This window comes from Lagopus muta, chromosome 11 (assembly GCF_023343835.1).
Source record: "Lagopus muta isolate bLagMut1 chromosome 11, bLagMut1 primary, whole genome shotgun sequence".
NCBI lineage: Eukaryota > Metazoa > Chordata > Aves > Galliformes > Phasianidae > Lagopus > Lagopus muta.
In genome coordinates this window covers 14,080,310-14,094,887 of record NC_064443.1, presented here as the reverse complement: position 1 = coordinate 14,094,887, position 14,578 = coordinate 14,080,310, and the positions used below count along the sequence as shown (strand labels likewise).

Genomic DNA, 14,578 nt, shown 5'->3' with positions numbered 1-14,578 from the left:
CACAGTCTATTCAAGCACCTCCTAGGTTGTTATGTGCAATGGTGGAACAGCCAAAGATAGTTTCTTAGAAACCAGACTGATCATCTGCTCTTGGAGTGAGAGGTGTTGCTTGGGGTCAATCAGGACAACGTGATGAGAATGGTTCGTCTGCCTTTCTTCAGTTTTATTGTTTCAGCCATTCTTGCACTGAGCATCTTGGTCTCTGAACACTTCTTGTAAGTAAAGAGGGCTGCTGCTTAACCCTTCCTTCCTCTCTCTTTCCTTCAATAATAAATGTAATCTTAAAAATAACAGCAGCGAATGATACAGATCACCTATTTTATTTTATGGAATTTAACTTCCTTTTCAGACTAAGATCATTTTAATTATTGTTTGTTTTGAAACCAACATTACTGCAGACCTTCCTTAGGCAGATCACTGTTCCTGCCCTTGTTTGCTAAACGCTCTGCACTGTTTCTCATTTGCTTTGGACCGCTGCTGCCTCACAGAGATGCTGTCCAGCGGCCCTATGTTGTAGCATTATTACTCTTGCTTTGTTTTGCAGTGGTTCCTAGAGGCTCCAGCCAGGAACCTCTAACTGCAACGCTTCATTCAGTGTCACAAGTATTGGGCTGGCTTCTGCATTACATGTTCACCCTCTAAAAACGTCATGATTATGATTATGAAAGACCATGGAAACAGCTGTAGGAGTTCAGCTCAAGGTCCATGCAGCTCACTGCTTGAGCTCTGCCTGTAGCCACAAATAAGGTGCCTGGTAAAGGAAAGAAGTATGCTTCTTCTCCCAGTACAGTCCTAGCCGCCAGCAATTCGTTTTCAGCTCAAGGGATGTCCCACCATTTTTGGCAAACCAGCTCTCTTCCCACTGCCTCAGCCTGTGTGAATTATTTTCCACTCCCTGTTTTAAGAGCAGAAGGGGTTTCATTCCCCATTCTCTATAGGTTCGCGTGGGGTTTTTGCTTTTCAGTCAAACTGAGATCAGCATTATTTGAGATTTGAGAATATTTAATTTCTGGGAAAATACTTCATGAAGTTACTCAGTTCTTACATTCCACTGCAGGAAAGTATTCAGTGTTCCGTGTTCATTTACAACTAAATCTCTCTTTTTTTGGTGGTGGTTGTTTTTAGCACATCTGTCTTTATTCTCACATACTTATGGAAGTGTTCAGAGCTGTATTAAAGTCTAGCATTAAATCTGGAGGTTGGCAGCCCTGCCTGCGGCAGGGGGTTGGAGCTTGATGTTCCTTGGGGTCCCTTCCAACCCAAGCCATTCTATGAATGGGGAAATAAACTTAAGTGAGAAGTGTTGAATATTATCCTGTTGCTTTTCTAAGGACCTTGGTTACTCTGAGCTCTCTCATTCTTTCCCAACTGTGTGTTAGGGTAGACACCAGTGCAAAGTATCATTCTTTAGGTTTTGTGCCGTGTTCAGCTATATTAGTGCCTTTGCTTTTTATCTCTTTGCCCAGCTCGCTCTCCAATGAACTGCAAAAACAATACCTTTATTATTTTTCATCAATTTCACATCATCTGTCTTTCTCTATTTGCTCAGACAAATAAGTGATAAAAGGGAATGATGATCTGCTTAACACCACAAGAAGAAAGATGCATTATGAGACGAGAGAGACCTCTTGTTTACAGCGGGTTATTTTTGGTAATTAGCCATTTGTAGAGGAAGATGAGCCTCCACTCGTGAAGTCAGAATGCCATTATTTAGGGGACTCTGAATGGAGGCCTAACATTTGCCTGAATTGGAAATGTTAATTGTGTGCATTTAGAAGTAAATAAATGGCTGTGTTTTCCTTGCAGGAAGCAGACTGAACAAAGACCTGAGACATTATCTCAACCAGAGGTTTCAGAAAGGATCGCCGGATCACGATCTACAACAGACTATTAGAGATAACCTTTATCGCCATGCTGTGCCTTGTAAGTAACAAACCACTGACCTGCTGGATTACTTGTCGTATCGTTTTTGCTTTTGTTGATTTACTGGGGGCAGCCTTGGTGTGTGCAGCTCAGGTTTCGGACTGGGCAGAATCCCACATGTGACAGCAAATAGGGTTCAGGGAGTGCTTACAAGGAAACCAGCTGATGGCCTTAGGAAGAGCTCATTAATGTTGTTATGGTGCGTGTTTCTGCATTGATTTGAAACCTATGAATAAAATATGCCTTCTATATTTTGTTAGCAAAGCTTTGTTTCTGATGCGTATTTTATGTGAGAAATTGATCAGCGTTTTGTGGCTGGGTGACATGGAAACAGGAAACTGCCATTGTTGGAAGGTCATCCTCAGCTCCAAAAGGAGATAAGCAGCAAAAGTTAGTGAAGCTAACAAAGGAATGCTCTTCTTCACCCTAAAACCAAACAAGGATAGAGCTGAAAAGTTTGGAGGGGGTGGTAATCTTCAGAACTTCAGATTCTACCCAAAATCAGATTGTACTTTGCTTTTTGGGAAAGTATACAAAAAAGTAGAAAAAGATTGTTTCTCGTGTCCTATCCTGGAAGTTGGAAAATGGTGCAGTGAAATGATCTGGTTTTCTGCTTGTTGTTTCTCTGGGCCTTGATGAGCTCTGAGGAAAATGCTCTGAATTTCAGGTTGGGCTTGGATAAGGACTAGTAAACTCGTAGTTACAGCATGCTGAAAGGAGCAGCAAAACGTTTTTAAACTCTCTTTGTCGACATGAATCAGAGGTTGTTTATCCTGGCAGACTTGTATAAACACTGAATAATGATGTTGCCACTCAAGAATCAGTATTTGCCAACAAATACCACATAATGGTAGGTAGAGTAATAGCTGTTTTCAATCTAAGTGTTGCATGCGGGGGAACTGTGTAGGGCCACAGTTAAAGCTGTGTGATAACACTGATAAATGCTGATTCTTCAAATGGCAGACGTTGTATGTCGCTGTTGAGTTTGTTTTATCAGTTGAAAGCATGAACCAAATTACATTTAAAGTGCTGTGTGTGGACATGAAGAATAAATATGGATTGCTGTTTTCTATTGAATACTTCCATTTTCCATTCTGTTATTGTGAAATATGATTAGTTTGGAATTGTCTAACTTGCTTGGCTGCAGGATTTTAAGGTGTAATGCGGAAAGTGCCTTCTAAGGAAACACATGTGGTGTTTTAGGCTTGGTAAATGCAACATCTTGATGCTAATGTCCTTCTGCCTATGTGTTACATTCCAATTTCTGAAGCAGCAAATAAAGCAAATGAGTGAAGTTCATTGGAAGCATTTTGTGTGTTGCCAAGGTTACGTTTTGAGATGCTTTCCACTGATTCTTTTCTCTAATGTATTTAACTTGATGGTGAGCTAATCTACTTGGACTTGCTAAAGACTTCTGATTTAAAATTAAGACCAGCAAAAGCAATTTCTGCCTCTTGGATGTAGCAGGAAGAGGTACGTATTGCTGACAAACTGCTAAGAACATCAGTACTCCTGTTATTTCATGCATGGAAAATCTGAGTAATGGAGTCAGTTACTGTACGTCTCCATACTTGCTGAGTTATAAAGCAGGTAACATTTAATTTTCTCTTCATGTACTGTTGGGATGGTATTAGTGGTAGCTTTAAAGAATGATGCTAATATTGCTGTGTGAATTTGAGCCAGGCTACTGGATGCATGGTAGGTTGGAATGCTTTACAGGTCTGGAGATTAATCTAGTGGTGCACTCATTTTTATTCCTTGGCACACGTGACCAGTAAATCCAGGGCCCTGGACCAATCTCTGGTGCTAATGGATTATGGAGTCTTGTATTTTGAAAATGGAATACGCTGCTGATTATGTGGTAAACACGAACAAGAACACAAGGTCACTTGGACAGAGAGTGCTGGGCCTGCCAGCTGCTTTGTGCTGCACTAATAGAAGGGCTAAATGAAGTGGTAATGACTAAATGCAAAATGGAGAAAGGTAATGTTAACCAGTTCTTCCTTAAAAATGTGTAGTGAGGATCCCATGTGGTTACTGCTGCTTAAGCATCACTTAGATTTTTTACTGTAGGAGAGATGGATAAGAATGGTCTGTAAGATAAGAGTATTGGGATGATGTCTGATCCCAAAGGGAAGTGCATAAATGGATGGCACAGGTATGGTCTTCTGAGAGAGCAGGTGACTTTACTGCTAAACACGGGAACTGTCTGCAAAGAGATGAAACCTAGAAATGCACCTGAAAGGCATAATTGAAAGAAGGAGATGAATCAATTATTTTCACAAACCAAAGTCTTTAAGTATTGATTCAGATGGGAAGCAGCCAACAGTGCTGCCTCAGTGCTGGCCAGCCTTTGTGCCTCCCTCTGCCCCCAGCATGCCTCCTCCTGCCCTCCATGCCCTGAGCTCCCTCCTCCCCATTGAGCTGATTTTTCCTGCTGAGATCCATAGTAAACAACAGCTGTGCCAGGCTTCCAGGTGGCCTCCAAGTTTGGTGGTTGTGCCATCCCCAGTGCTCTGCTGTTGTTGTCACACCACACCCACGGGTTTATTTACAGACACAAAGCACTCTCTGGATTTTACTGTTTCAACATCGTAATCTAGGACTCAGCCAGAGCAAAGAGAGGCGGGATGCCTTGTTTATGTATTTGGATGGTGCATATGTACTAATGAAGCCATGCATTTGCAATGTGCAAATCTTTGAAAAAGTGCTGTTCAGCCATTGAACTAGCTTTTATTTTAGCTAAGCCAACTGTGTGTTGTTTCCTCCACTTTCTTCCTGTTGACTTCCCATGCTGGGTCTGAGACTTTGATTTATTTCTTTTTACAGTATTTCTGTCTTGTGCATAAGAGAAATCAGTACCTTAAACTCCAGCAGAGTTGCTGTATGTGTTTAAATAGATAAGTATTCTCATTCCAGCACATAGGATCCTCTGTCAAAACAAGGAAAAAAAAGCAGAACTTCAGTGCATTATCCAGATTAGCAAGATGTTGAGCCAGGCTCTAGCTATCCCCTTTGCCTTATTTTGTTTTGAAGTAGCACATTTTTCCAATTGTCTGATGTGTGTAATGAAGACCACCAGAAAGAATGCTCTATTTGTGGGCTAGTTAATGGCTCCATTGAGCTTGGAGCAGGCTGTGACTTAGCAACAGTCTCATCATTACTGTCCATGACTACACTAGAAGTGCTCTGGCTCATGCAGAGAGTTTGCCTACAGCTTTTTTTTTCTAGCATGGGTTTCACTTAGGTGAGGAAAACTGAGCTTGAAGGAGCCCTGAGAACAGAAGGGCAGATCTGTGGCTGTGTGGGGCAGCTCAAGAGAAGTTGATGTGGTTTGTATTGCACCTGATCTGGGATCAGGCTGTGAGTCTGTGGTGTGGATGGAGTGTTAGGACATCAGGTTTCACGGAGTGTTTCTAGGAGCAGAACTCCTCAAATAGGATTGCTGTATATGAAAGTCGGCTACATGGAAAGTATGAACAGTTGGAAGTACACGTGTGGGAATGTATCCATGCTACTGCATCCTAAATAGGTGTTTCCAAATAGCCTTACCTTGAGATAGCTGTGCAGTAGTGTTAATTGAGAAAGAGATGTGATAGCAGCTTCCTGTGGTGCGATGGTGCAGCAGTGTGCCTGAACCACTGCTCGTGGGAGGCTGAACAGACAGGATTATCTGCCTCGTTTTGAAACGATGGTAGAGGGCATCTGTTTAAAATAAACAAGCAGCACTGGCCATTTGGCCTAGTTGCTTCTTCTCAACAGCCTGACAGCAGTTTTATTTTTACAGCGTGTGAAGAAGAATTCAGAGATTATTTCCATAGAAGCTTATCTCTGTGCGTGCTCAGGGTGGGTTGCTGGTCTTGTTCTGCCTGAGCACGTTTGCTTGAGTGCTGTAATGTCCAAGGACAGCTCTGGTGGGGCTTTACCATATCTTTACTGGCCAAAGCAGTGCACGTGATGCAGGCATGGATAAACTAACACACCAGTAGTCTCCTTCCTATCCATGTCTATTCTATTTTTGTCTTATTTCAGTTCTGTGCAATTCCTTCCTTCATCTGGCTGTAGACTTAAAAACTCAGATAGAAGCGAGTCCTTTGTGACAGCTGGAACAGGGACAACACAATGCCCAGCCCAGACTCAAGTCTTAGATGTTGTCAGCCTGGACACTCTGTAACAATCTTTTGATGATTTTTTTTTTCCTTCCCAAAGTTGACTTTTAAAACCTGGAGGGGTCTTCATTCAGCAGTCGATTCACTTTCCCAAAGCCAAGTATGTGCCCCGGGATAATTGGCAGGAGAGTTTAACGTTGGAGAGATACCACTTTCATTTCTGCTGGTTGTTCTCTGCCATCCCACAGTTTGATCTGTTCCCATGTCATCAATTACAGAGCAGTAGCTCCAACATTGAGGTTAGTCTGTGGAGCGGAATGGGAAGGAATGGATAAAAATCAATAGTGTAAGTGTTGAGCTATCTGTAAGGAGGCTCAGGAAGGCGGTGACTCCCCGGCACCCATTTGGCTTGAGTGCTCTCATGCTTGGATTTCCTGCTGAAGTGTACCAAGCAACTGGTGCTGCAAAGGGAACGTGTTCTTCCAAGGGAACATTGCGGTATTTTTTGGAAAGAGTTCAGCAGCAGGTGAGGAAAAGCATGTGGGATTGTATTAGCTGGATAGGTGCCTTCATGGATCATTGTACTACCAGTGTGAACTGCTCCAGAACTCAGGTGTGCTGCTATGTGCATAGCCATCTTCAGCTGCAACTCACGGAGGGGCAGAGACCCCGTGTGGGTAGGGATCATCTCCCAGGAGAGCTTCTAAAGCTGTTTGTCATCGATTCATTCATAATGAATTGATAGGATGACATGGAAACCAGCTTATAGGTGATTCTTTTCTTTAGAATATTGAGTATAACAGGTTGTCTGTATGCTGCAAAAAAACAAAAGGTTGAAATGAAGCAGAAAGACCTTTATATTAGAGCTGCACGTGCTCTTACATGTGGGGATATTTGAGCCACAATTTGAAATTATTTTTAGTTACTAATTTTTATTAAGAGTAAACAGAATCACTGACAGTGCAAATTATTTTTCTCCACAGGCAATAAATCATCAGTTTATGTAAACAAATGTTCTTTGAATTCTCAAAAGCTTTCCAGAGCTGTAGCCATATTTATTATCCAAGTTCCTTTTGTTGCTGTTCCTTTCCTAGAAGTGTAATTTTGCTTTTGTAATGAGAAAAAGTTGCAGAGTCCATGAAATATTCATCTGAAAGCGCACACTGATAAGGTGATGAACAGTGGGCCGATCTTTTTCCAACACAAGAACAGTAATAAATTGTTTCACAAGACCTGTTGAACAGAGAGTTTGAAATATTGTTTAAAATAGTGCCTTTATCACAATGCTGCAATGCACAGCTACCAGCAGTACGTAAGGATTGTTTCTCAGGAACATTTTCTTGTGTTATCTAACTCCAAAGAATATGAGGTGTATTTTCCATGCCAATTAATGTACTCAAATTTACTTTTGCTCACTGTATTTCCAGCAGGGATTGTATCTTGAGTGCAACCAGTGGGCTTAGGAAATTCCTGTTGCTGTGTTCCAGAGAGTGCAGAACTGCAGCGGAGTCAGTTTTCAGGGATATAATTATCTCACAAATTAATGAACTGGGTTCTTCTTCAGGTTTGAGAGAGAAAAATGCCCCATTTTGAGCAATAGGATTGATAACTCTTTAGTTCCTTTCCATACACTGTCATTTCTGCTTGATGTAGGAGACTTCAGACCTTTTTTTTTTTTCCATCTGGTCAGTCCTTTTAGATCAATAGTGCAATTTGTGCCAGTGGAACTATTGGGTTGTTTTTTTTTTACTTTTGGAAATAAAAGCACTTATGATAGCAAATATTGCTCCATCTGCTTACCCATTTGTGAGAAAGAGCTTTTTTGTATTTTGCTGTACATCCAGTTGGAATTGCATGAGTCTCCAGAGAACAGTACAAAGCAAAGATCTCAGCCCTATGAGCTCTCTCTTGCCAAAGGAGATTTGGGTAGGAAGTGTGGGAAGGTACTGCATGCCTAGTTTTCTATATTTGTCCCCAGGGTACTTTGTTTTGCATTTTTTCACTTACAGTTGCTTTGTACTGCAGCAGAGCACCTGCAAGTGGCTGTTTAGGTAGTGCAAACCAAGTACACGCATGTGCTTTGACATGCAAAGGTTTCTCTAAGGCTGTGAGTCTCTTGGAAGGCTAAGAGATGAGATATTGGGTGATTGAAGGGGTGGAGTTGAATTACCCTCAGATCAGTTGCATCAAAACTCGCTTTGTCCTGCAATGCTTTTATTCACCATCACAATTAAAACTACAAAAGAGCCGAACCACAATGTCTCCAAAAGTCACAGTATGAAAATCAGCAGAGGAGTATGTGGCCAAAGTGGTGAGTGTCCCCTTTATACAATGACAAAGTGTCCTACTTAAATCTCCAGTGATGGCTGCACTGTCCAGCTTTTGATTTCATCAACCAAGCAGTTTGATTTCTTTTCAATCGCTGCCTTGTCTCTGTTCATGGTTTGTAGCGTATTGATTATGCTACAAGCCAGCAGAATGAGTTTTCCAAGCTAAGTGAGCAGTTTAACATTAGGGAAAATCAAATGCGTAGCCATGCTTTAACCTGTTCTTCCTCTGACGGTGTGTTTGGGATGAGTGCTTGGAGTTAATCCTGAAATACCCTCCAGAAAGCACCCATCCTCTGTAGGTGTGTTTCAGCTCAGATGTGTTGCGCTGTGTGTTCTTTGCTTCTTTAGTCAAAGATGTCAGTACTCAGGGCAACAGCAGGTGCAAACTCCTGAATGTTTAGATGGGGAAGCAGTTTTGCTGCATTCCATCTTCAAACAATTATGAGTTTTTTAACATTTCCATGCTTCTTTGCTTAAAGTGTGCTGTATTTGTGCCCTAATCCTTTCTGCCTTCATTTCAGCAGGGAGCAGATTAGCCATACAATCATTTAGAAAAGGGTTCTGATTCTGCGGGCTGGTTTTCTCTGGGGAGAGTCATACCCAGTACCTGTACTAGGAATAGCACTGTAAATTAATCTTCATTGATCTACTTTAATTTTTTCCTTCCTATTGAGCAGGAAGGTAGGAAAAAAAAAAAAATAGAGCAAATATTTCCAGTTCCACCCCCTACTGAAGGAGAAATAAATCTTTCCTGTTAGTCATAACGGCCTAGATGTATCCTTCTTTTATAATGTCCTTTTGAATAATTAGAGCTGTGAGTTATGAAGACAAGATTTCTGGGTCGTTGCCAGCACAGATTTGTTTAAGGGGGATGCTAGTTCCCTGAATCCCTTTTAAAGGGCTGTGTAATGTCCCAGACTGCTCTTAATTAGTGATTTAAAAGGGAATACATCTGTTTCACTGAGAACTGTGAAAATTATTACTTAAATGAAAATGTTTAATAAATGGCTTTTGAAAGGCTAATGTATCTTCAGAATGAGAGATGTAGCAATGTGTAACCAGGTAGGCGCTGGTCTGGAAGCTCTACAATATCAGATCCCTAGAAGCATCATTAGCCATGGCTTTATTTCATTCTTCATCGCTCATTCCTTACCTGCAATTCTTCAAGCTTCAGGTCCAACACTTCATTTACAAAAACCAATACCTACCGTAAAGAAATGTTGAGGTTTGGAAGAAGAGGCAGTATCTCCTGTTGGACAAATGGGGGATTTTATCTCATACCATTACAGCAACTCTAACACGGCCAATACTCCGTTACTGTTCCTTTACAGCTACTTAAGGGGAGATTGTCATTTGCTGAAATATGCAGGCCATCTTTGCTGTGTTTGGAATTTGAACTTGTATACATCAGAATAGAGGGGCTGGGGCAGGTGGCAGAGGAAGGAGGAACTCCAAATTAAGAAGCTGCTTCCTTCAGCAAACTTCCTTTGAATGCGTGAGCAGATGGATAATTATAAATGCAGCATTACCATTTCTTACTGTTTGTAGGTCTCGAATTAGTCAGTAGAAGCTTGAAACTGGACATTGTCCTTATTTTCATTTACTTACTTCTTTGTTTCTGAGCCCTTCCTACCATTCTTTCATGTTTTTCCGGGATATGCAGTGTCCTTTTTTTGTCTGTGTGTCTGTTTGTGTGTTGGGAGGGTGAGCTGGCACTATGTGAGATCTGAAAATTGAGCTTAAACGGTGAGGATATTTTTAGCTCTCCTCATTCCAAGTGTTTAAAGGGTTTGAGAAACGTAGATGTGTGAGAGGGCTGAGGAAAACCCAGCAGGACTCAGAATGGCAATGGAAGGCTGTGCTCAACAGCTGGGCAGAGCTGAATCCAGGTCTTTCAGGAATATGGAACCCTATCACGCTCATCAATCTTCCCCATTTTAGCGTTCTTGTGATTAAAATATATATTGCTATCTCAGATTGCTGCTGCAATCCTCTGCTGAACGCAGTGCATCTTCTACAAGGAGCAGCTGCCGGGGCGCGATAGTGCTGCGGCCGTGTAACTAACCACTCTGAGAGCTGTGCTGACAGACACCTTGCAAATTGCCCACATTACAGAACATTGATGATACCATTAAAATGGTAAATTTAATATTATGGTTCTATTAGATTTCTCCCTCATTAACTCTGATCCAATAAACAACCTCCGGCATATTTTGAAGGTAATAGTCACCTCACAATCACTACTGCTCCTCTCTATCTGACATTTCAAGCTCCTATAGATTTATAGTTCTTCTGTCATCTAGTCTGTACTTACTGTTTTGTTTTTTCTTTGAACTTGTGCTTGCAAGCAGGCCCTTTCTTGGAGGGCCCTGGGCATGCAATTAAAGCTTCACAGCAAGGATAAAGTCATCCTGAAATTCCGTTCCTGAGATTCAGAACAAGATCAGTTCTGGAGGAAAGAATGAGCCCAGCCTTCAGGCAAGCCAAATGTGGACCTCCAGAGGTATTTTAGTATTGGGCCCTTTGTGAGGGTTGACACAGAGTAATGCTGCTAGAAGCAGTCATGTTCTTGGCTCTTGCTGTCATGTATCAGAGCAGCTCCTGTGAAGGCTTCCTGGAGTTGTGGTGGGGAAGAAGGGACCAAGTGGGTGTAAGGGGCATCAGGCAGAGCACACCTTGCCATTGCATGCCCAGGAGCTGGGGCAGCTGAGAATACTTTTCTCAGCTCCTTCCACTCCTAAATGTTAATACTCAAGCAGCTAACCTATGAGCTCAACAAAGCAAGCTGAGCTCCTCCCACCTTCCTCAGGAGTATCACTGCCCTCTGTGTTTTCCACTTTATTTAGGGCTGTCTCAGAGAGGAGGTTGTTGTTACACATCACCTATCAGAATGTAAAAGTGGAAAGCGTCACTGAAACACTGACCCTTCATCTGAAGTGCACCATCTGTGTTTTATTTCCACATCTTGCTGAGTTTACAGTTATTTGAATTCACAGTTTGTTCCCCATTTGCTGTTCCCACATGGTAAGTGAATTGGATCCAAAATGCGCTGATGAAAGATTGAGAAGCCTGTTGGAGAGGTTTGTTCCTACCTACAAGAGTGCTCCATCTCGCACTTCTTCACTCTGCAAGTTAAATCCCAGCTGTAAAATCTCTTCTCAAGATGGTCTTGTTCCATGGTGGGAAGTTGGGGTTACCGTGAGGACAAAGAAACCTTTCCCCATCCTGAAGTGATTTATGGTTTGCCTTTGGTTTTCTGCACGTGAAAAGGTACAGAGTTCTTCTACATTTGACCACGTGTTTTTACTTCATTTTTACCATTTTTGTAATCTTGCATGGATGCTTATCTGGTGGCATTTGGCACGGGAGCAACATTCCTGTGAAGTAGTATTTTTATTTATTAAGATGAGACAAAGTGTTTGATGCTAAAACAAGCCTGGGTATAATACAAGGGGGGAGCTGTAATTACAATTCTGAGAATTTTCTTGGTGCAACTTTGAATTACTCTGTTTTTAACATGTGCAAACAGCTCCAAAGCCAGGTTGAGTTGCATTTATTCTCCTTTGTTTCTGTTTTTTTTCTACTGACAGCAACCATTTTCTAAAGACATAACCAATTTGAGAAAGATACAAAATTTAAACATGTCATATTTCAAAAGCAAGCCATCAAAATGCTGAAGGCTGTATAAACTTAAATACCTTCTTTGGCTTTTGCTGTGGACCACACAGACTCTGAGAAATTGATTACTCTGGTGCTGGAAGGGGCTTTCATGATACAGAAACAGAGGTTTGCATTGAATTTCTTTCTATGTGTGGGGGACTTTTCTTTTTGGAAAGGAAAAAAGCCTTTAAACCTCAGATTAAAAATAAGTCATTTCATTGTTTCCTTTTTTCCCCATTCTGAATCTAATGAAAGAGTTCTCGTTTTCATAAATGACTGGGGTGCTGCATCTCTGAATAGATGTAAAATGTTCCATTTCTTTATTTAATAAAGCTTTTTTTTTCTTCTGGAATGTTCCAATTAGGTGCTGCCACACTGAAATATCATCCAGACAGTGTTTCAGTGTGGCTTCAGCAGAATTCTTTATTTTGTGGATGTGAAGAGGAAGGGCAAGGAATTAAGAATTATTTGTTCTCACAGTGCAGCCTTCAGATGTACCGTATCCATGCTCTGAGTCCATCCTTACAAAAGGCTTTAGCCTTCCCATGGGGCCTGCAAGCTGGCCAGACACAACCAGCCAAGCTGAGACTTGTTGAAAGATAGGGAAGGCAGCACCTGAGTAAAGAAATGGTAGGGTTGGAAGGGACTTCAACGGCCATCCAGTTGCAGCTCCCTTATTTTATCAGGCACTGGATCGGGTTGCCCAGGGCCACATCCAGTCTTGGTCTTGAATACCAAAGAATTCTTTTTTTCCCTTTAACAAGAGACACATGGTGGGCCAGCCCTGTGTCCAGGGGCATCTTCATGGAGATGTTTGTCCCTGCTCAAATGGAACAGCAGTACATCCTGATAATTAAACCATCCTCCTGTTTATGTGTGCCCATGCCTCTCGTAGAGGTGGGATGATGAATCTCATGGTGGCATCTTGTCCCTATCCACGTGAAGCACTTTGGGGGATCAGGCGGTTCTGCAAGAGCAGTGCTAGTATTTGCACCATTGGGTTTCCTGGCGGAGCGGAGAGGTCATGTTTTCTTCATGTGTTGCCTGCCCCTTGCGTAGTCATACTCCAAACCACGTGCCCGTTTCTCACATCTATGCTCATACTGAGCTGCTTTGCTTGGTTGAGGAAAAATTGTATATTATGAGAAATTATTCTCAGGAAGAGTGGCAAAGCACTGGCACAGCTGTTCAGGGGCGTGTTGGAGTCACCATCCCCGGAGGTGTGCAAGAACTGTGGAGATGTAGCACTGAGGGATGTGGTTTTTGTTGCTCATGATAATCATAGTGGTCTTTTCCAGCCTTAATGACTCTGTGATTTGCAACCTACACTCATACAGTCCAGAACCCCTTTTTGCTGCAGCAGCAGCTGGTGCTGTCTCCATAGGAGCCCTTGGCATCCCATGCCCACCCTACCAGCACCTCCCACGGGGTCTTAGGGTTGTGGTGAAGCAGGGGTTCTGCACCAAGCTCTGTGATCTCTTGGGATTTTGGAGCTGTACCTCAGCCATCCTGCCCTGTGAGGAAGGTAGAAAGCATCCAAAACGGACACCTGCTGGCTCTGAAGCAGTCAAGTGCTTTTTCCAAAGTATCTTTGACCCCTGTTCTTGATGTTTGCTTTCAGAAAGATACCTACTTGTGTCCTGGCTTTAAAAGAAATGGGAGGGGGGAAATCCCTGCTACTGTCACTGAAATTCCCTGCAGATGTAAAAGGAAGATGAAAGTCAGTACTTTAAGAGAAGCTTCAAACCCTTGGGACAAGCGCAAAGGAAAGCAGAGCGATGCTCTGTGTTTTGTCTGCTGGCTTGTGAAAATGAGGGCTGTATCTCCTATGGAGAGAGTCAGAGCCAGCAATCCATGCTCACATCGTTCCCCTGTTCTCACGCCTCGCAAACCAGGACAGTACCATTTTGCACTTCCCTGAGCATATTCTCAAACAGCAGCTCACTGAAGGTGATGGAGAAATAAAAAGGGTGAGGGCGAGAGGAGGGGGGAAATCTGCCTGGTGGTGTTTCAGATTTGCAGCACATACAGGTGCTTTTTAATCCCTCTGGCCTACATTTTCCACAGCCCTTAGGAATAGAGGAGTTGTGATGTAATGCTCTTTTTCTCACACTCCCGGCTTAAATACAGATGGAAATTGTTGTCATGTGTTAGAAATGTCACCAATAATATAAAAGGCAGCCTTCTGCATTCTCCCTTTTGCACTGTCAGCTGCTGCTGCCAGCTTATTCTTCCCTCTCAAACCTATTGTCATGTGGCAGAAACCCTGATGTAAGTAAGCCCTGTCCTCCCCCTGCTTATGATCCCTGCATTTTTTATTCCCCTCTGCTGCAGTGCTGAGGATCATTACATACCGCGACTTAAAGACAAGACCTCATAAAGGAAGGATTAATCTTGTATTTGTGCTTGAATTTCGAAGGACTCAGGCAAGTGAGAACGTTCCGTTGTATTTTCTTTTCTTTTTTTTTTAAGATGCTAATGCGAGAAATTAGAAGCAGCGAATGTGATGAGCTCGGTCCGTGTTTACAGAACGAACCCAGAGGTTCCTGGGCTGGC

At 42.4% G+C, this 14,578-nt stretch overlaps 1 protein-coding gene across 26 annotated transcripts in view; it reads left to right on the top strand.

Annotated features, from left to right (window-relative positions):
* MAGI1 (membrane associated guanylate kinase, WW and PDZ domain containing 1) overlaps positions 1-14,578 on the top strand; it is a 290,260-nt gene that overhangs the window by 138,385 nt on the left and 137,297 nt on the right. For all 26 annotated transcript variants that reach the window (XM_048957507.1, XM_048957493.1, XM_048957509.1 and 23 more), the window contains exon 2: positions 1,807-1,923. In XM_048957507.1, the coding sequence (XP_048813464.1) occupies positions 1,807-1,923 (117 nt within the window). The remainder of the gene's footprint in view (positions 1-1,806; positions 1,924-14,578) is intronic.